The following is a 21,686-nucleotide window of genomic DNA, read 5'->3' as shown; positions in this document are numbered from 1 at the left end:
AATATTTTGAATTTAGGAAATTTACATGTGAAATCAAATTTTTTTAATTTTAATTTAAAAAGTTAACATTTTGAATCAAATTTTTTTCTTAATGAAAATCTAAAACCTAATTTTGACACTTGAATTATCATAATTAGTTGCATGAAATTAATATTTTAATAATATATATTAAAATTTTTCTTATGATATTTTTGTTTGGAATATAAAAATTAAAAATTAATGTGAATTATAATTCTATTCATTCAAACAAACTCAAAACATTTTTTTTAAGATGAATGATTAAAATATATTTTTATATATTTAAAATTAAAAAAATGTCAATTTCATAAGATTTATTTGAATATTTTTTTAAGATATTATTAAAATATTTAAAGTTAAATTTAATGAAAATAAAATAAATATATTTAAATATTTTAGTTGAAAAATAAATAATTAAAATAATAATAATATAATATTATTATAAGTTCATATAGATTAAAGTGGAACCTATAACCTATAATTCAACTTTTCAATGAAAAAACATACACTACCAAATCAGAAATGAGTTTGAGTAATTTGGTCATACTAAATATATTATTTAAATTAATATAAAAAAAACACAAAAAAATTAATCATACTTTGCCTTAAATAAAACACATAATTATTTATTGATCGCCTTTTTGGCGGTTAAATAAAAGTGAATGAACGTTTGGTTAAATGGTTAGTGAAAGTCGGTGCGTCACCGCTTTACTTTGTAGACTCAAAAAGTTAATAATAATTTTAACGGTGTCAGTTTAAAGTAAACAAACAAGACCTCACTATCTCTCTCCTCCAATCTCTCTCTCTCTCTCTCTCTCTCTCTCTCTCTCTCTCTCGCTACTAGCTTGCTTACAGTCCAGCCTGCAACAAGCAAATTGGAGACGATGAAGTTCTTCAAAATCTCCATTTCTCAATTCTCTCTCTAGATTATCGTCTTCTGATTCTCTTCTCATAACCTCAATCCACTTCAAGATCCATCCATCCAACCGGCCAGCCAGCCCTAGATTTCAGAAATCTCTCGTCGCAGCTATGGAACGGCATGTCATCCTCCTCGCGTTCTTCTCCTTCTCCTTCCTGCTTCTCAACTTCCAAGCTCACGCTGCTCCTGCCGGTAATCTCACTTCCTCTCTCATTCTCATTCTCAATCTCATTCACTCAGTTAATTGACAAGTTGAAGTAATAAAATGTGTTAAGATCACTTAATTTCAGGTCCTCTTGTAAAACATCTATCATCGCTTCTGAAATGGACGAGGTCTTCCACTAAAACACCTCAATCAGGCAAGTGAGAATCATAACTCTCATTTTCTCCATTGTTCATGTATCAAAAAATGACCTAGATCTGTTTTATCATCTATAGATGTGAACGTTGTTCAATTCGAGGATGGATACTTAGTTGAAACAGTTGTGGAGGGAAATGCACTTGGAGTTGTTCCATATGTTATTCGAGTCTCTCAAGACGGTGAACTCTTCGCTGTTGATGAAGTTAACAGCAATGTTGTTAGGATTACTCCGCCATTATCTCAATGTAAGCTTCTTGTTGCTGTTGTTGTTGTTGTATAGGAAACAGGAAAATCACTTTGGATTTCTTTATAATTTGTATTTTCGAATGTTTTGTAAAACCCTAGATAGTAGGGGAAGATTAGTGGCGGGATCATTTCAGGGTCATACAGGACATATAGATGGAAAACCTAGTGATGCTCGTTTTAATCATCCACGAGGTGTAACCATGGATGATAATGGAAATGTATATGTTGCTGATACTGCAAATCTTGCAATTCGAAAAATTGGAGAAGCAGGTCAGCTCAGTTCAATTCAGTTTCAATCCCTTAAGATTCAATTAGTGTTTACTTGAATGTATCCTTAGGCGTGACGACAATTGCTGGTGGGAAATCAAATGTGGCTGGGTATAGAGATGGGCCGAGTGAGGATGCCCAGTTTTCAAATGATTTTGATCTAGTTTATGTCCAGTCTACTTGTTCATTGTTGGTTATTGATAGAGGAAATGCTGCTCTTCGACAAATCAGTCTTAATCAAGAGGATTGTGATTTCCAATACAATTCGATTTCCCCTTCAGGTTTTTGTTTCATTTGAATTTAGGGTTTTACTAGTTATTGAGGATTAAGAAACTAATAGTTTAGCTGATTTTCCGCCAGATATTTTCATGGTTATTGGCGCTGTCTTGATCGGATACGCATCGTGCATCCTTCAACTGGGCTTTGGACATTCTCTCCCAAAATCAGTAAAACTTCTACTGGTTTTACTTCTGATTTTGATTTTGTTAATACGATTATATAACAGTGAATAAAAATTGCAGAAACATCATATCGAGGCAGAATCTGAATCAGACAGACACATAAAAGAGGAGAAACAATACCCTCCCCGCCCCATTGTAGAAAACACGAAAGTGGAAGAGGAGCAAGAAGCCCCATGGCCATCCTTAGGACAGCTCATCATTGATCTATCCAAACTCGCGGTTGAAGCAACAAGCGGTCTAATTCTTTACCTAAATCCATTCAAAACAATGCGAAAGATTAACCTTAAACCAAAAGGACTCACCCCTCTAAAAGACCACCTCATAATGCCAGAAGATCAAGTAGCTCAAAAGCAGAAGACACCAATTCCTCTAGCTGAAACCCGGAAAGCAGATCCTAATTCAGAACCAACAAAACCTCACAAGCTTAGATCTTCGAGTTTCCGCGATCCTTCTTTGTCAAGCAAGCACAGGTCTAAACGTCAAGAATATGCAGATTTATATGGGTCGAATGAGGTTCCTTCCAGATCTAAGAGCCAGAAGGAAAGAACAAAGCACAGGCAACGTGAGAAAAGTGGAGACACGGTTTTGGGTACTGGTGTTGGGGGGATAGATTCGAACCGAGTTGATAGCAAACCGAATCATATGAACTATGAAGAGGCTAAATTTGAACATTTCAATACGAGGAGCAAGTTTGGCGAGTCGTATAGGTTCTAGAGAAGGCTATAATTGTTGGTTTTCTTAGCTCTATGACTGATTTTTAGGCTTGTAAAAGAAAATGTAGGATGGGTTTTATTTGTGGAAATATATTTCCTGATTTTTATCTCTAATCTTGTTTATGTATAAACAGAAACTAGAATTTTGTTTGGGTTCTAAGAATGGAGATGAAAAATTAAAGCTAAGAGCTAAGATACTTGTAGAAAATAAAACCTCATTATGGGGAAATTTGACGAAATGACCCTAAAGAATCATTTATTTCAGTTCGTGGTCACTCCATAATTTTTATTGATCTGGTGACCACTTTATTTTTTTTTGGACGAAAATACCCTTATCGCAAACGGAAAGTGGAAAAATGTGAAAAGTCCTTAATACCCTTACTATTTAATATAACTTGGACATATTTTTTCATTTCTTTTATTCTCCTTCTCTCTCTTCCCGTTCTTCTCCTCCTTCTCTTTAAACCTAAACGGCGGCGGCGATCTTCGACGACGGCGGTAGCGATATTCGACGACGGACAATGAGCACGACGAGCACGGGCACTATTCGACATAGTACCTTTGTTGTTTATTGTTTATTTAAATGAAATGGACATCCTGTATTCAATTCCAAATCACATTCACTGTTGTTGTTTATTGTTTATCCGATGAGACTTCACGTTTCGCGAAGGGCTTCACGTTTCGCGAAGGGCTTCACGTTTCGCGAAGAGCTTCACGAATCCAATCTTGGGAGAAGATATTGAAAGAAATGAGTCTAAATTCAGTGAAGAAGTACTTACAGCAAGACGGAAACCAGCTAAGCGCCGACGTTATAGATGATATGCCACCAAAATTCATCGATTCCTTCATTATGCAAGGTCTCCATCTCGATCTTGTAGAGGCCGAATGAATCGTCTGCTCCATGAAAGTACCCCTCGTTTGTTGGTACGACTTCTTAAATATGTAATTAGGTGTTTCCTTATCTTTGATTTCATTTTGCAGATAGAGTTTCTCTCAATAGTCAATACAATTGAGTTATTTTTATTTAGGTGTTCTATAATTATATGTTTGTTTGTAGAATTGCATTTTGAAGGGGGGAGACATAGAGAAATTGAGATTGGACTTGGATAAACTTCCTTTCATATTAAGGGACTTTAATCCAATGTACATTACTAAACCTAATCCTAATGGAAATCAAAATAAGCTATAATAAAACTAACATAATTATCCTAAGTACTACTACTAATGATCGACCTATCAAAACCCTAATATCTATTTCATATCAACTCTTATTTGCTTGTTAGTAGAAAAGCTTAGAGGTGCCATTTGTTTTCGTTGATTCTAAGTTAGTAATCTTCTAATACCTGGTTTGATAAACTTTTACTAGATAATGTTCTATTTGTTTGTTCAATTGGTCTATTGTTGATAAAATTACAAAAAAAAAAAAAATCACGATTTTGCTTCACATTTGTTTCAAGAAGAGATTGAGATAGAAGCGAAGACATTACGGGTTGGGAAGACCATTGTTGTCATTACTGTTGAGTTCAGAAAGAAACAGAGTGGGAAGATTATTGCTCAGGGCCGTCATACTAAAATACCTTGTAGTGGCTAGTAAAATTTGAAAATTGCACCAATGCTATATGAATTCTTGAACAATTAATAATATATTTTATTGTCTCGAATACCATATAATTTTGTTTGTCCTCGTTATGATTTCATCTTGTGACCTCATTATATACTAAATGCATCTTTTTATTGTTCATTTTAAAATACACTCAATTAAAAAGAATTTTACCCAAGTTGAATTTGGGTTGCCAATCATAAATTTAAAAAAAAAACACTGAAACAATCGTGAGATATTTGATAATCATCCTGTTTAATGCCATTTTTATAATTTATTTTTTCTTAAAAGAAAATGTTCAAACAACATTGTTTTATTTAGGTCATCTAACTCATAATAATAATTTAATTGGAAAAAAATTGCCTAAAGAAAGTCTTGCCTAACACCAAATATCTGAGATTCGATTTTGATCTAACTAAGAATCCTCTAAACTGAAATATGTCATCTCAATAATAAAGAATACCTTAAATTAAAGGGTAACCATGTCTATTGGAGCCTAGAAATAAAGGAATATAAAAAGATAACAAGAAACCAAATCGCAACCTTGAATATAAGTTTTTTCATTTTCTATTACAGACATAAAAATTTAAGATCCGGAACAACAAAAATGTCAAAAAGTTATGAAAGAACTAGAAATCTCATAAAGATTTTCAGTTATTTAAGTTTAAATTAGAGAATACTTCCTAATCACTTTCTTTCCTTCCAACTTTTACTACTCCTAGAGCTTCTCCCAAGTTGATGTTTCCTCTCATGGTTCTTCTACCAGCTCCACCTCCTCCTCCATTGCCTTTCCTCATCATTGCTGCAAACTCTCCATAATCAATTTGCCCATCCTGCAACCGCCAACCAAACATTACACATTGCTTAAACAAAAATCAATCCCATCTGAAGAAAATTAACTCACGTTATTTTGATCAATGTCTTTGATCATGTCCTCAAGATGAACATCGCTTAAACCAAAGTCTTTGCACGCTTGTTGAAGCTCGTCGACAGTTATGAAACCGCTTCCATCTTTGTCAAAGTAGGAAAACGCAAGACACCAAATTGTCTTCCCTTTCTAACTTGTTCATGTACCATCACCAGACACTATATATGTCCATTCCATCTCGGAGCTTTATTCTCCAACTGTATCATATGATCCATCCCGTTTCTTCGTTGTATTTTGGTCTAGACCTTTCACCATACATCTCATTCGTCTGGGGAACGATAATGCAGGATGCTGAAGTTGTAAGCTACATGTCCAATCTCAATGTTGGCAGATGGAACAATCTGGGGACTTATTTGCTTACTCTAAAACCACCTGTTAACTCTTCTTCTATCACTAGAAGGCTGGCTATCATATATTCTGAAGTTGGTCCCAATGATATGCGAACTGAAAAACCATACAATAACCAACAATTTATCAGCAAAACATCACCCCATATACATTTTTCACTAACCGGACATTCGTTACCTTTATCTTTCCAACATAGGTATTACTTCCTTGAGATATTTCATCAGCATTAAGCGATATAATATACTTAGTGTGTGCACCTTGCCCATATCTTCGAGCAGCCAAGAGAAATTTCCCCTTTTCTGTTATTGCTGCCAAAATTCATGGGGGTAATTGTGAAACTTGAGAATTCTTGAGAATAATAATTCAACACAAAAAGTGATTACAGAACATGTGTTATGATCAACATATGTATAAGCAATATATAAAGAACTTTTCTTTCACTTCACTTACATGGAGGTAGGCTAAGATAATGGTAATATGTTGAATTCTTTTATCCTGTGTTACAACACACTGAATAGGCAAGTCAAGAGGCCCCGACTGCAATGAGGAACATAATACAATAGCATTTCATTTTCATATCTATCTATCAATACATAATTACGCGATTAGAAGGAATAGAAAACCTGTTTAAGGCAAGAAGGAAAAGTGAGGGTTCCAGTGTCAAGTGCAGACTTGACAACTTCTTTAGTGACTTTCCTCCCGCTCTTGCGAACACAAGCGCAAGACACGACATTTTTCAATGCTCCTTGTCCAGTCCATCTCTGGAAGCTTCTCGCTTGTAGCAGAATTGATAAGCTCACTTGCCAATGTTTTTTTTTCTAACTGCTGATAATGGAACAAAGAGAAGTAAGAAGCAAAAGTAAATCTCTTCGCGAAACGTGAAGGTCTTTCGTGAAACGTGAAGACCTTTCGTGAAACGTGAAGGTGCTTCGTGAAACGTGAAGGCGCTTCGCGAGAAGCTCAGTCGTGAGAATCAAATGAATCTTCTCTGAAACGGAACCGAATCAGAGCATCATCGACTACAAACATCATTATCGACAAGATAACAAACCAAGATGAACAATAAAATGAATAATAAGAAAACCTAATGGTTTAGGGTTTGAAGATGAATATAGTGAATATAAGAACATAAATTGATCCAATCACCTGATATTAGAACGAGTTTTCGTCGTCGATTTGTATAATGTATTCGTTTAGGGTTCCGCTGTCGTGCCGTCGCGATAAGAGAGAAGAAAGAGAGAGAGAGAAAAGAGAGAAAGAAAAAACAATGAAATGAAAAAATTTGAGTATTTATATACAAAAATTTACTCGCGAAACTTCACATTATGCGTATTTTTGTTCAAAAATAAATAAAGTGATCATCAGATCAATAAAAATTATCAGGTGACCATGGATGCAAATACATGAATTTTTAGGGTCATTTCGTCAAATTTCCCCATTATGTGTATGAATATATTTATAATCATAATGAAAAAAACTAAATTAATCCATGTATTCAACTTGTTTTTTCTAAAAGAAAAAGTAAAATGAAGATCATTATTGATAGTAGTAATTTCATTCAATGTCCTAAGGCTAAACATGTTTGTCATTCTTGTTTTTTGGGTAAATTAATAAAATCGCCTTTTCCCGATTCTATGTCTCATACTACTATGCCATTTGACATTATACACAGTGATTTGTGGACATCCCCTATTCCTAGTTCTCTCGGCCATAAATATTATGTTCTCTTTCTTGATAATTACACGATTTTTTTATGGACTTTTCCGATCTCTTCTAAGTCTCAAGTCTATAAGTTATTTATTCGTGTTCGAACATATATTCGTACTCAATTTGAGAGAGAAATTAAGGCATTCTAATGTGACAATGGTACTGAATTTAAAAATGTTCGTTTTGAAAAATTCGGTCACCAACATGGTATGACTTTCCGTCTTTCTTGTCCTTATACCTCTCCTCAAAATGGCAAGGCCGAAAGAAAAATAAAAACAATCAATAATATTGTTCGCACTATTCTCTGTCATGCATTCATGCCACCATCGTTTTGGCATCATGCTCTCGAAATGGCTACCTACCTTCACAACATCTCACCTACAAAGCTTCTTGGTTATAATTCTCCAACTCAGATTTTGTATCAAAAGCATCATAACTACTCTCATCTTCGAGTTTTTGGGTGTTTATGTTATCCTCTTTTTCCACCATCCAAAATACACAAGCTTGAACCTCGGTCTTCTCCTTGTGTTTTTCTTGGCTATCCGCCCAATCATAGGGGATATAAATGTTTTGATATGTCATCTCGAAAAATTATAATAGCCAAACATGTATGGTTCGATGAGTCAGCATTTCCTTTTTCCAAAATTCATACTCTGAAATCTCACACATACGATTTTTTGAGTCATGATTCAGGTGCCCTTAACACCCATCTCTTGCATCAAATTCTCACCACACCCGAGCACCAACACCAACCCACAACCACCCCCCACTATTCTCCTTCTCCCATAACATCCCACACTCACCCTACGAACGAGTCTTCAAACTCTCCCACTCCTCCTTCTCCCGTAGCATCCCACCCCCACCCTATGGACACTTGTAGTCGTCATGGAATTGTCAAACCCAATAAAAAAATACCAAGACCACTTTCTTCACACTTCTACCTTTGTATCACCCATTCCAAAAAATCCCGTACATGCTCTATGTGACCATAATTGGAAAATTGCTATGCAGGAAGAATATGATGCGCTTATTGACAATGGTACTTAGGCCTTAGTTCCGCGTCCGTCTAATGTAAATATTATTCGTTCGCTTTGTATTTTTCGGCATAAAACGAAATCTGATGGTTCTTTTGAGAGACATAAGGCTCGTCTTGTTGGTGATAGGAAAACTCAAAGAAAAGGGATTGACTATGATGAAACTTTCAGTCCGGTTGTGAAACCGACAACTATACGGATGGTTCTTAGCATTGCTTTATCCAAGTCTTGGTCTATTCATCAATTGGATGTGGAGAATGCCTTCTTACATGGCAACTTGAATGAAACAGTATACATGTATCAACCTTTGGGGTTTAAAGATCCGGCTCGTTCTGATCATGTATGTCTTTTGAGAAAGTCTCTCTATGGTTTGAAACAGGCACCCCGCGCTTGGTATCAACGTTTTGCTGATTTTGCTGCATCAATTGGCTTTAATCACAGCAAATTGGATACTTCTTTATTCATTTATCGCCATGATCATGACACTGCTTACATTCTTCTTTATGTTGATGATATTGTGCTCACTGCTTCTTCAGAGTCCCTTCAGAAATATGTCATTTCTCAACTTAGCACTGAATTTGCAATGAAAGATTTGGGTCCTTTGAGTTATTTCTTAGGCATTGTTGTTACCCGACACAAGAATTGTTTGTTCTTGTCTCAAACGAAATATGTTCATGACATTATTAAGAAAGCAGGTATGACAGATTGTAATCCAGCTTCCACTCCTATTGATTATAAAGGAAAGATGAGCACTCAATCCGGCATTTCTTATGGAGATCCTACCTCTTATCGTTCTTTATGTGGGGCGTTACAGTACTTGACATTCACTCGTCTGGACATTTCTTATGTTGTACAACAAGTTTGCTTGTTCATGCATGCTCCTCAAGTTGCTCACATGAATGCCTTAAAACGAATCATCCGTTATATTCAAGGCACTGCTGATTATGGTTTGCAGTTATACAAATCATCTATTACTTCCCTTATTTCTTATACGGATGCTGATTGGGGCGGGTGTCCTGATACTCGTTGATCTACATCAGGTTATTGTGTCTTTCTTGGAGATAATTTGATTTCTTGGTCTTCTAAAAGGCAACCTACTTTGTCAAAGTCTAGTACTGAAGCAGAGTATAGAGGGGTTGCAAGTGTCGTCTTGGAATCATGTTGGGTCAGAAACTTATTATTAGAACTCAGATGTTCGGTTACACAGGCAACCTTAGTTTATTGCGATAATGTTAGTGCTATTTACCTCTCTAGTAATCCAGTACAACATCAGCGCACTAAACATATTGAAATGGACATTCACTTCGTTCGTGAGAAAGTCCAACGGGGTGAAGTTCGTGTCTTGCATGTGTCATCCCGATACCAGATTGCAAATATTTTTACTAAAGGTCTGCCTAAGATTTTATTTGATGATTTTTGGGCCAGTCTCAGCGTTTACAAAGCTCCCATTTCGACTGCGGAGGTGTGATAGATTATGGAAATAATCTTTATATTAGACATATAAAATAATATCATAGATTATGGAAATAATCTTTATATTATGAATATAAAATAATATCGTTATTATATTATTAGTTTCCTTATTAATCTCTTATAATGTATATATATATTGGATATTTCTCTGATGTAAAGATTAAGAAAATTAGAAAAGATTCTCCCTATTCTTTCAATTATAAAATTTTAGGAAAAGTCTAACTAATAAACTAGACAAGGCATCAGCTATGCGTTGGATAATGAAAATACATTTATTATTGGTTATTGGGATAATATATATATTTTTTGAAATTATATATATTTTAAATATTTGCATTATATTATTAAACAGATATTCCTTCAAGACATTATAGGTATGCTTGGAATAGACGAATTATCCGAAGGAGTTTGTTTTACCGTGAAAGAGTGTTCTTGTGTCCTCTTTCTTTTCCGATTTTAGAGGTTATTAATTCCCTAACTTAGTGTAAGTCAGAGATAAACGTCTTATATCTTAATAATATTATTAAATGAAAGTGGAAGTAATGAAATTTAATCACCTAGAATCATGAATAATAATCTGGGTATTCACCTTATCAATATCGCAAATTCAAGGATGACTTCAGTTTGATACCTAAATAAAATGGGAACTAAATCGACGAAACCCTTTGTCAGACTTCTCTTGTTCTATTCTTGTGCACAAGAGTTGACCACTTGAAAAAATGAACGATAAAAAACGTAACCTTGGTGAATTAAACATTAAACAGATGAAAATATTAATATTTGGTAGAAATATCCTTCAAAATGCTAATATTATAATTTCACAATTTGTCGGAACAAATCTTAGATAATGTAACGATATAACATTGTGGATGATTTGTTGTGGACTTAAGGTTATTCAAAATTTTAAATAATTTCTTTTAAACTGAATTATACACTAGAAAATAATAGATGTATAGTCTCGTTGTCTAAGAACCCTCAAATTTAACTGTTCTCAGTTCATATTTCTCAACCCCCATCAATAATTCTCTAAAATTCAATTGATATGAGTCATGTTCTAAAACAATATTTCAAATATCAGTGACACTCTAATCATACAAAAGTAGAAAGTAAATGATGAGTTGTTTTTACCTCTTTGAAAGTTGAAACACATACAAAATCAACCGAAGAAAATAAGTACATGTCCTTCAATGATTAGTGTAATATATTATTTTTAAATAAGTTTTAATTATCCGTTAATATTATATAATCTTAGTTATTATGATCTTTTATAAAAAAAATTAAGACATAAATAATTAATTAACTGGTATAGTGAAACAATATATTAAATTAAATTTTAGATCATTTAATATTATACATATTATGGATTTCTTCTCTCAGACCTCATAATGGGAATAAAATTCTAAAATAGTGATATTGATTTTTTTATTTATAAATGTCATTATGATTAAATAATAAATTAACGATATTTAAAATGGTTAAAACAAAATCTATTTTTGTATAACCTTAATAATAAGAGCCCAAATTGTGATATATAAAAGAAAAAGTTATTGTCTCTCTAACCTAACGACAACAAAATGTGAATATCTCAAATCTCTCTGAGGTCCTTAGTTTACTTAACCCAAGTTGACAATTGAGAAGCGAAACCCAACGTTTCTAAAGAAAAATTAAAAAATAATTCAAAATTCTAATTGGCCCAATCAATACCCGAATTTCACAATTTTATTTATTTTAAGGAAATTTATAATATAAACAATATAATATATTAAATTAGAAGTTATGAATTATGCTAATGATACTTTATTAAAAATTATTAGCTGATGTAACTTTTACATAACTTTTCAGGTGAATTAATACCCGAGGAGCTGAATATAAACATAAAAATAATACTTAGTACATTGAAAATAATAATAATTATAAAAAATAGAAATTCCTCCAATCCAACATTACCCGTACTTTCTCTCCCATATCGCCGGCGATTTATCCGACGAGCTGAACATCGCCGATTTCAAGTTGTTCGGCGATCTCCTCCAACTGCTTCTTCACACTCATATCGATCAGCTTCGAACCAGATTTTCCATACCGAACTGTAAATCCAGCAACAAGCGACGGATCAATCACCGTATTCACTCTCACATTCTTAGCTCCCGTCAGCTTCTGAACTTGTTTCGCGATCTGAGCAAGATGCTGCGATTCCAATTTCACAACCGAAGTAACAACCGCAAGTTCAGTATTCGTCAATTTATTATAAACAATTCCAAATTCCTTCACGATATCCTCAACTATCTCGATTCGTTTCGTATCGATCAGGATATTCATGAAGTTCGCCGTGTGCGGTAGCAGACTAGATGCGATTTCGTCAACAAGTTCGCGTTTCTTCTCGATAGATATTGTTGGATTTATGAAGTATTTTAATACAGATGGTTCTGAGAAGAGCTTACCGATTTTTTCAACGTCTGCTAGTGTTTCATCTAGGGTTCCGTTGGTGTTTGCGACGCTGGCTAAGGCGTTTGCGTAACTTCCGGCGGCGGAATCGAACATCTTAGCGCCGGATGCACCGTTTCCATTTCTTCCTTTTGATTGAAGTGAGTTTTTTCCGGAGAATTTAAGTGATAATTTGGGGATAAAGGTGCTGCCGGAGAAGGATAGTTTTTGAATGGGAAAAGTTGCGGTGATTCGAGTGGTGGATGGAGGTGGAGATGATGATTGGAATGTGATCGGAGTTTGCTGAATTGAAGAAGCCATTAGAGAAGGAATGAATGAAAGAGAGAGAGAGAGTCAGTCTGTAGTCTGCTAATGCCAGCTTGTTTTCTGGGGACGATGATTCATGTGGTTTTGGTGGAAATGGACGGTGGAGATTTTCAGTTTGGATTTTGTTTATGTGAAGGACAAAGGATTCTTCTCTTTTCTTATCTTGAGAGATAAGGTGGTGGAGACCTGTATTTATTATTATTATTTGAAAAACAAAATACATTATAAAATTGGTTTTTTACTCCTTGAAAAATGTTTTTTTTAACATGATAAGCTTATTTTGGTGATACTCATTTGTCTAATTTTATTCTCACATCTAAACTAAGGCCTCGTTTGATTTTTGGGTTATTAGGATAAAACCTAGGTTTTATCCTAAAACCCAACTATAACATCCCAAATCAAATCAATCATTTTATAAATTAAAATACCAAAATTACCCTTTAATTAAATATTTTATTTTATATTATTAAAAAATAATATTAATATATATATATATATATATATATTAATATTATATTTATTTTATTACATTATAAAATTTATTTTCATATAATTTAAATTAATAAATTATTTCATTTAAAACAATTATATTAAATAAAAATAAATTCTAAATAAAGTTTAATATATTTAAATAAAAAATATTAATTAATTTATAAATATATCTCATTTAAATTAAATATTTATAAAAAAATTTATTATTTTTCTTTTAGGTATAAATTAACTTTAAATTATCTTTCTAAATAAATACTATAATAAATTTGTTTGATTTTTGGTTATTATATTATAAAATTTATTTCATTTAAAATTTTATGTTATTATATTAAATAAAAATAAATACACAATATAAATAAAATTATTATCTTATATAATATTTAAATTATAATTATAAAATTAGTATTCATTTAAATTTTAAATGATGTATTAATAAAAATTAATATTAATATATATATAATTTTTAATATTTATTTTATTATATTATATTTTAAATTTTATTTAAATATAAATTAAATTAATATATTTTTAAAGTATTGATAGAGGGGAGAAGAGAGGTAGGGGTATTTTTGGTAATAAAAATTAAAAAACTGGTTTTTTCCTAATTTCATCAAACAAGGTTATTTGGGATAAAACCCGGATAAAATCCCAATAACCCAAAGATCAAACAAGACCTAAGAGAAACTAAGAGAGCCAATAAACAACTACTTCTAAATCCTTTATCAAACAAGCTACAACTCAAAAATCACATGGTCATACATATAGAGAAACAATATCATAACTTACATGTGAACTACTTTGTTCAATTTCTCTTCTCGAAGAACTAGGGTATGAAAACACAAAGAATTTGTGTTACTCATACATAGTTTCTCGAAGAAGAGAAATTGAACGAAGTTGTCTTAGTAAACCTACAACAGAAAACATCCATTTTCTTCGGAAGATTCTTATTCTTTTAGAAGTATGCTCGGGGTTGAAGATTAATAGAGAAAAGTCTAAACTTTTTTTCATCGGTAATGTTCATAACACCAAGTCATTGGCCAAAATTCTGGGGTTCAGAATTGGTTCTCTCCCATCAAAGTATCTCGGTTTCCCTCTCGGCGCCAAATTCAGTTGCAAGGATATTTGGAATCCTATCATTGAAAAAATGGGAAATAGTTGACAATTTGGAAAAGCAAACTTCTCTCTAAAGGTGGTGGGTTGGTCCTCATTAAGAACTCCATTGCCACATCCCAACATTAATTATGTTACTCTTTCCTATCCCTGCATCGGTGGCCAGTAGAATGGAAACAATCATTAGAAATTTCCTCTAGGGCAACTCTAACTCATCTAAATTACTCATTTGGTGAGATATGACAAAACGAAGCTTGACATTGTTGATGGCGGACTTAGAATCAAGGACTTCTCCATTTTCAATACTTCGCTCCTCTATAAATAGTGGTGGAGATTTCTCAACAAAACACAAGTCTTTGGAAGAAAGCAATCATCGCCAAGTACGGATTTCGAGATAACGAATGGATGCCTCTTTCTGGGAGAAAGTTTATGGGTAGAAATCTATGGGGTCGTATCTGTAAAACATGGGAGAAATTCCACCCTCTTCTCATTTTTACGGTTAGAAATGGTAAGAAAATCGATTTTTGGAATGATCCGTGACACCCTAGCGGAAAATTGTCAGACTCTTATCGTAATCTTTTTGAGATTTCTAGTAAAAAAGAGGCTAAAGTGATAGACTATTTTCGTCTCACATCTAACCAAATTGTTTGGAGAATTTCTTTAAATGGACAAATTTCTACCGAAGAGGAGGGGGAGACGAGATCTCCTCATAGATGCTCTTACCAATGTTTCAATTGACCTAGAGATTGACGATAAATTTTCTCTATCTGACTCTCCCGATTTTAAAATTAGCTACATTTATCATGCGTCTCTCCAAAAAACTCCATAACAGTTTCCTTGGAAAGAGGTGTGTAAATAAAAAATTACATTAAAAATCTCGTTTTTGGTTGGGAAGCTATTAGTGGAGGAGTCTTGAAATCTAACAAACTGAAAAAGAAAGGATTTTATCTCGTTAGTAGATGCAACATTTGTTTGTAGAGTGAAGAATTCATTGATCACATTCTTCTTCATTGTGACCTTGATAAAAGCATGCGAGCTCTTCTGCAGAACCTCCTTCAATTTCAATGAAATACACCATCAAAAGTCGCCGACTTCTGGGTTAAATGGATTAAATTATGTTCTAGCAACAAAATCGCGGACGATTGGAAACCGATCTTCTTATCATGTGGTGGATAATTCGGAAATAAAGAAATAGAATAGTTTTCGAAATGAAAAGTTATGGATATGAGCATCTCAAAGGATTTATTTTACACGCGTTCGTCTTAATTCGAAAAAGAGGGGCTTGTACGTGATGATAATTTTTCGATCTTATTAGCATTTACAATTCTTATATTGTTTTCTTATTTATTAATTTTTTTTCATTTGTTACGTTTGAACGCATCTTGCGTTCTTTTTAATAAAAGTTGATTTTTTTCAAAAAAAAAGTTAATTTCATTAATAAATAGAAATAAGAATGTGAGTAAATAAAATCAAATAAAATTCATACTCAATTCAAACGTGAATTAATAATGAATCTTAATTTAAATTATAATTAAATGTTAATGGTTTAGTTAATATTTAATGACTAATTAGAAAATTAAAGTATAATATTATGACAAAAATTCAACTTTAATTGGTCTATCAATTGACCAGTGTATGGACTAATCAATTAACTAACATTGAATGTCTAACATTGCATTTTAGCAAATCAACGTACATTGACTTTCTTTTAGGTAGGGTATCAATCTGTGCTTTCATTTTGATTTGAGAAGCTCTGAGTTGTGCTAGTTCGTCAATCTAACTTGTTGGTTGTACCGATGATGCTGGGTTGAGTAGTGACGGTGTAACTTGTGCTCTAATAGGTGAAGACATTTTCGTCTTCAAAGCTTGTTCATTTTTGGTACCCGTACTCCATCCTTGAGGCATGCCTAATACTATAGGTTATTTTTTTTTATTCTACAACTGTGACTTTCTTCCCTTCTCGTATCTGTGTAGCCTCAGTATCTTAAGAGCGGCTTCTCGAGCTTCCTCGTCATCTGAGGCGTACCATGATTCTACCAACACTTCATCTTTGGATCATGTGTCGTACAAATGGCTGATACATTGGGCTCAAGTGAGTTAGTGGTCCTACTAGTGGCTCCGAACAAATGATTCGTTTGACTAGTGTGTGGATTAAGTAACTTCCTCATACAATCCAATAGCAAAGATATTTTCTCATTAAGATTATCCTCTTGGATCCCTAAGATAATGCCGAAGGAAGTTTACTCTTTAACCATTGGTCTAGGCAGAATAGTGGGTGACACAGACTGCGATGTTGTCTCTCCTTCAGACATCGTATGAATGAAATGACCAATAGTAGGATCTCGTGTTCGGCCCATTATGAAAACTTTAGATAGTGGAATCATCGAGAAGAGTGAGTTCAAAAATAAGTAGTGGGGACAAATGGTGTAACCCATATGCATTTATGTGTCCTAACTGTAATGGGTGTCCAATTTCTGATTTGTTTTAAAATGTGATGTATTCGATGTGAGATAAACATTAATAACTCAACAAGGGAAAATAACATAAGAAACGATGATATAAATTTAGTATAGGTCCTTCATCGTTCCTTTGCTCCTTCGTTTCTAGCTCTAGCCTGCTTTTGTGTTGTTTTCATCGTAATGTTCGTCAGATCGTTAGTCTTCTTGAGTGAGCTTGCTTACCTCATAGATAACACTTGAATCTCCTAATCAACGTGGTTAACGATCTTATATCTATGTAATAAAGATTCACATACAATAACTCATTATGTTAAGCGTTTTAATTTTCCCTTTTATTTTCAAACATATTTTATAATGTATTTGTGGATGTCTATCCCATCTATATGCATACATGTATTTAATATATATATATATATATATATATATATATATATATATATATATATATATATATTAGACACATAATAGGCTCTTCGACGTGGTTTTTTTTATTATTAGAAATGACTTAGGATTTTTGTTCTATGGATTGACATGGTTTTAAGAGAGAGGGGTGCTACTGACAAGGAAAGTCCGAAGACCGTCGATGTAAGAAGCGCTCTCAATTGAGTGTACCTCTTCCCGCCAATCCAATGTCTCTTATTTTTAATAGGGACCGTGAAAAGGAAAAAGGTTAATCTCGAGATTTTTTATTTATTTCTTATTAGTTTTTTAAAAGTTTTTTTTTTTAATTTTATAATATTTTTATAATTCTAATAGTATAATTACTTATTCATCAATTAAATACTAAAATATTAGTATTTTATTTTATTAAATTTTAAGTATATATATATATATATATATCATTTTAAATAATTCATTTAAAAAATATCAAATAAGATAATATATATATATATATATATATATAATAAAACTTAATTTTAAAGTGTTTGAATTACCGAGAGGTTGTTAATTTGAATATATATATATATATGAAAGTAAATGGATACTTGAGTCGGATTGTGGGTTGACCTGCCCATAAATTTAAAACGGTTAAAAATAAAAAAATGTTATAGATTTGTTTCGAACTTGCAACCTAACAAAATAAATACAAATCTTTAACCAAGTGTGGTTGAGATGTGATTTTCCGATGTATAATAGGCCGGTAAAAATTGGAAGTGGTTAACAAATATGAATCAAATATTTGATTGACTAAAATGTGTGGTCACAATGCTAATTGTTAAAAAATATGAATCAAATATTTGATTGACCAAAATAAAAATGTAAGGTCACGAGATGAAATATTTATTGAAAAAATATATGTGAGAAAATGAGTTATTTTACCGAATAAAAAGTGGAATGAAAGTGTTCTATTTTTTATTTTAATATATTATTCGTGATTTATTAAAAAATTTAAAAATTATTATAATTTGTTTTATTAAAGTTTTTTTTTTATATTTTTATCTAATACATTTAGGGACGGAAGGTGGGGTGGGTTTAAAAAATATTTATGATGGGCTAAAATAAAAAACGAGAAAATTTTGGATAAAACGGGTAAATAAGTGTATGTTTTATTACTTTTTTTAATAATTAAATAAACAAAACAATGAATTCTATTATTTTTTTAAATTAGGAGTAATGTCACTTTTTAACCGTAAAAAAAATAAAATTCGGGGATGACTTCCGCAGAACTGAGTCTGTCGAATGAATGCACATTATTCTTCCCACTTTCTTATAAGAAAGTTTAAAATTTCACTTAAATTATTTTGTAAGTCAATGTAGTATCAGATTATTAAAAAATTAGTATTATGTTAATATTATTATCCCCACATCTTTTTAAATGGTCAAAAGGAAAAAGTGAGGGTGATCATATTTTCATAATCATATTTTTATCTGATTGTTATAAAGATTTTTTTTAATAAATTTGTTGATAAGACTTAAAAAAAAATCAATCTAACTTTTTCTATAAAAAAGAAAAAGTTATATAACAAATAAATTCAGTTAATCCATTATAACCAGTAAATTTATTTATAGACATTTCTCATTTTCAATTTTCACATATTAATGAATAACTAGAATGCATTCATTCTTGGGTATGAGTCTATATTAGAAATGTTAAAAATATTACATTATACATATTTAAAAAAAAATATAATTTATTTAAAAAAAATAAAAGACAAATATAAAGGTATAAATAAAGTGTATATATATATCACATATTGACAAATAAATAAGGATACATATTATTTTTCTTACCTTTCTCTCATACTTTACTTTAATAAGGTAAGGGATTTAAATGAAAAGTAAAAAGGGTAAAAAATCTGATAATATGGCCTTTGAGATTCATTAACAAACCAAATGGTCTTCCTTGAATTATAAAGGAGTTTTGTCATTAATGAAATTGAATATTAGTTTAACAAAAAAATAATATTCACATTTAATATTTATCCTTACTATTATTTTTTGGAATAGGAAGATGATCCGATCAGTCTTCTATCATAAATACATCTAACAAAGAAAACAAACTCAAAGAAAATTATCTCTCATCAATCATCACTATGAACTTTCACTTTCTTCACCATCTTCTTCAGCTTCTGCTCATTTTTTCATTGGCCACCCATCATGCATCATGCAGCCATGATGGTGATGATGATGATCAAAGGGTCTGTAATTTCTTTGAAGGAAGTTGGGTGTTTGATGATTCTTATCCATTGTATGATGGTTCAAGTTGCCCATTTATTCAACCTTCTTGGAATTGCCAGAAAAATGGAAGGCCTGATCAAACTTATCTCAAATATAGATGGAATCCTACTTCTTGTCATCTTCCTAGGTAAATATTAATTATCTCATATCTATTTTAAATTAGGAAATACATGTTTTAACTATGAACATAAAGATTTGTGGAAATATTGAAACATTGTTTTCTTATTTAAGTAATTGTTTTCAGACTAAAATCTTACTAAATTGAAGTAGGTTCTTATAATTGTTAACTTGAGTCTTTGTTATACATAGATGTATTGAAGGGTTTCAACCCCATAGGGTTTGTTTTATATTGGTTATTTGAGTGTCTTTTGAGATTTTGTCAAAATAACTTTGTTAAATAAAAAATTTGTTAAGATAAAGTAAGGGTATAATTTTAGTATATTAGCTTATCAAATAAGTGATTTGATTATTATAATGATAAGGATGTGACAAACATCATTTATAAAAAAAAATGAGTAAAATTTCAAAAAAAATCTAAAAAAAATACCCATTTCTAGTTTGATTTTTTTTTAATAAATTGCCGAACATTTTATAGGTTTAATGGGGTTGAGTTTCTAGAAAAATTTCGAGGGAAGAAGATGATGTTTGTAGGTGATTCATTGAGCTCGAATATGTGGCAATCAATGGCTTGTATGCTTCACTCAGCTGTACCAAATTCAAATTATAATTTAACCAACCATGGTCGCCTAATCTCTACACTCACATTTCTTGTAAGCCATGCTCTTTCTCGAATTCTACTTGACTTGTAAATTTATAGTATAACCTCCATCTTATAATTTTTTTTTTGGTTGTTTTGTACCATTTGTTTGATTTGGTCGCGAATTAGGAATATGATTTTTCGGTGTCGCTATCAATAAATGGGTTTTTGGTAGATTTGTTGCGTACAAAGGAAGGCCGTGTGTTACAACTTGATTCCTTGAGGGCAGCTAATATGTGGCGAGGATACGACGTGTTGATTTTCAATAGTTATCATTGGTGGAACCATAATGGGCGATTACAAACGTATTATGGTGTCAATTTGTTTATTGATTTATTTATTTTATATGTGACTTGACTTAATGAAATTTTATTATTTGATTTAGATGGAATTATTTTGGAATTGGGGACAAGTTGATAAAAGATATGGATCATATGGAAGCTTATAAGATTGCTTTGACTACTTGGTCTAAATGGGTTGATTCTAGTATTGATCTTTCAAAGACAAGTGTCTTTTATCAAGGCATTGCTTCCACCCATTTCAAGTAAGCAAATTCTTTGTGTATTTTGGAAATATTTTTTAGAGTTGAAATCTTGTTTATAAATGTATTGTCTACTTGAACATTATTTTTTTTAATATTCAAATAAGATACTTAAAAACATTTAAGTGTTACAACAAAATTTATCTAATTTTTTTTGCCCAAGTTCTCAAAAAAAAAATTGATTCAAAATGTATTTATACATATGTTAAACTTGTTGAGTTTGGACATTGATATTTTTCTTAATATATAGGGGAAGTGATTGGAACGATACATCTGCAAAGAGTTGCGCAGGTCAAATTGAGCCGATAAAAGGTTCTATCTATCCGGGAACTCATAATCCAGGACAAGCTATAGTGAAAGGGGTGCTAGACAATATGAAGAATCCCGTCAATTTTCTTGACATCGAGTTGTTAACTCAGCTGAGGAAGGATGGCCACCCGGGAAAATATGGTGCGAGATTGGATTGCAGCCATTGGTGTTTAGCCGGAGTCCCCGATACTTGGAACCAACTTCTTTATGCATCTTTGATGAAAAAATAAGATAAATTTAATATGTTTTTTCTCTTTTGTATGCTTGTGAAATTATAATACATGACAATTCATTCTAGACCTTAAATTTTTGTTCTTAACATTCAATTTTTTTTAAAATATTCATATATTATGAAAAAATAAAATCCGGGTAAGAAAAAATCTACATAAAAGATGTATACCCACAAAATGTTTTAAAACACACTAATAAATTAAATGATGACTCAATCTTTGACCATTAGATTAGACGAGACTATATATGTCTACATAAACTTCTCATTTTATATATCTTAGAAAG

At 31.9% G+C, this 21,686-nt stretch overlaps 4 protein-coding genes and 2 pseudogenes across 4 annotated transcripts; 3 read left to right on the top strand and 3 right to left on the bottom strand.

The window, feature by feature from the left end:
* The first annotated feature begins 845 nt into the window (after positions 1 to 845).
* LOC124936132 lies at positions 846 to 3,099 on the top strand. The gene is made up of 7 exons (XM_047476596.1): positions 846 to 1,129; positions 1,228 to 1,296; positions 1,376 to 1,543; positions 1,644 to 1,814; positions 1,883 to 2,092; positions 2,172 to 2,257; positions 2,333 to 3,099. The coding sequence occupies exons 1-7, from the start codon at positions 1,048 to 1,050 to the stop codon at positions 2,984 to 2,986; spliced, it is 1,440 nt and encodes a 479-aa protein (XP_047332552.1). The 5' UTR covers positions 846 to 1,047; the 3' UTR covers positions 2,987 to 3,099.
* Positions 3,100 to 3,733: 634 nt separating this feature from the next.
* On the top strand, positions 3,734 to 4,652 carry LOC124934795 (annotated as a pseudogene).
* Positions 4,653 to 5,155: 503 nt separating this feature from the next.
* LOC124937002 lies at positions 5,156 to 5,655 on the bottom strand (annotated as a pseudogene).
* Positions 5,656 to 5,699: 44 nt separating this feature from the next.
* Positions 5,700 to 8,150, bottom strand: LOC124934794 (tubby-like F-box protein 8). Its single transcript, XM_047475299.1, has 6 exons — positions 7,951 to 8,150; positions 6,485 to 6,629; positions 6,308 to 6,398; positions 6,025 to 6,169; positions 5,886 to 5,957; positions 5,700 to 5,817 (listed from the first exon to the last, which is right to left on the bottom strand). The coding sequence occupies exons 1-6, from the start codon at positions 8,148 to 8,150 to the stop codon at positions 5,700 to 5,702; spliced, it is 771 nt and encodes a 256-aa protein (XP_047331255.1).
* A 3,699-nt stretch (positions 8,151 to 11,849) lies between these two features.
* LOC124937032 (ATP synthase delta chain, chloroplastic-like) lies at positions 11,850 to 12,890 on the bottom strand. The gene has a single exon (XM_047477545.1). It carries the CDS (start codon positions 12,815 to 12,817, stop codon positions 12,053 to 12,055), a length of 765 nt encoding a protein of 254 aa, XP_047333501.1. The 5' UTR covers positions 12,818 to 12,890; the 3' UTR covers positions 11,850 to 12,052.
* Positions 12,891 to 15,228: 2,338 nt separating this feature from the next.
* On the top strand, positions 15,229 to 21,422 carry LOC124934792 (protein trichome birefringence-like 42). Its single transcript, XM_047475298.1, has 8 exons — positions 15,229 to 15,272; positions 16,400 to 16,517; positions 16,649 to 16,738; positions 19,452 to 19,690; positions 20,159 to 20,333; positions 20,450 to 20,625; positions 20,706 to 20,864; positions 21,112 to 21,422. The coding sequence occupies exons 1-8, from the start codon at positions 15,229 to 15,231 to the stop codon at positions 21,398 to 21,400; spliced, it is 1,290 nt and encodes a 429-aa protein (XP_047331254.1). The 3' UTR covers positions 21,401 to 21,422.
* Positions 21,423 to 21,686: the final 264 nt, after the last annotated feature.

The sequence above is a fragment of the Impatiens glandulifera genome, chromosome 4 (genome assembly GCF_907164915.1).
Source record: "Impatiens glandulifera chromosome 4, dImpGla2.1, whole genome shotgun sequence".
Classification (NCBI taxonomy): Eukaryota; Viridiplantae; Streptophyta; class Magnoliopsida; order Ericales; family Balsaminaceae; genus Impatiens; species Impatiens glandulifera.
This window is presented reverse-complemented; position numbering and strand designations above follow the sequence as displayed.

Bases quoted from the DNA above. Each gene is read 5' to 3' on its own strand.
- LOC124937032 (XM_047477545.1), bottom strand. From the start codon at position 12,817: ATGGCTTCTTCAATTCAGCAAACTCCGATCACATTCCAATCATCATCT.
- LOC124934794 (XM_047475299.1), bottom strand. From the start codon at position 8,150: ATGACATATCAAAACATTTATATCCCCTATGATTGGGCGGATAGCCAA. The intron at 5,958-6,024 runs GTTAGTGAAAAA...ATGGTTTTTCAG, and splicing joins ATAAAGGTAACGAATGTCCG to TTCGCATATCATTGGGACCA. The intron at 5,818-5,885 runs GTGGTTTTAGAG...TTGGACATGTAG, and splicing joins GATAGAAGAAGAGTTAACAG to CTTACAACTTCAGCATCCTG.
- LOC124934792 (XM_047475298.1), top strand. From the start codon at position 15,229: ATGCGTCTCTCCAAAAAACTCCATAACAGTTTCCTTGGAAAGAG. The intron at 20,334-20,449 runs GTAAGCCATGCT...GTCGCGAATTAG, and splicing joins TCTCTACACTCACATTTCTT to GAATATGATTTTTCGGTGTC. The intron at 20,626-20,705 runs GTATTATGGTGT...TATTTGATTTAG, and splicing joins CATAATGGGCGATTACAAAC to ATGGAATTATTTTGGAATTG.
- LOC124936132 (XM_047476596.1), top strand. From the start codon at position 1,048: ATGGAACGGCATGTCATCCTCCTCGCGTTCTTCTCCTTCTCCTTCCTG. The intron at 1,297-1,375 runs GCAAGTGAGAAT...TATCATCTATAG, and splicing joins CACTAAAACACCTCAATCAG to ATGTGAACGTTGTTCAATTC. The intron at 2,258-2,332 runs GTAAAACTTCTA...TAAAAATTGCAG, and splicing joins GACATTCTCTCCCAAAATCA to AAACATCATATCGAGGCAGA.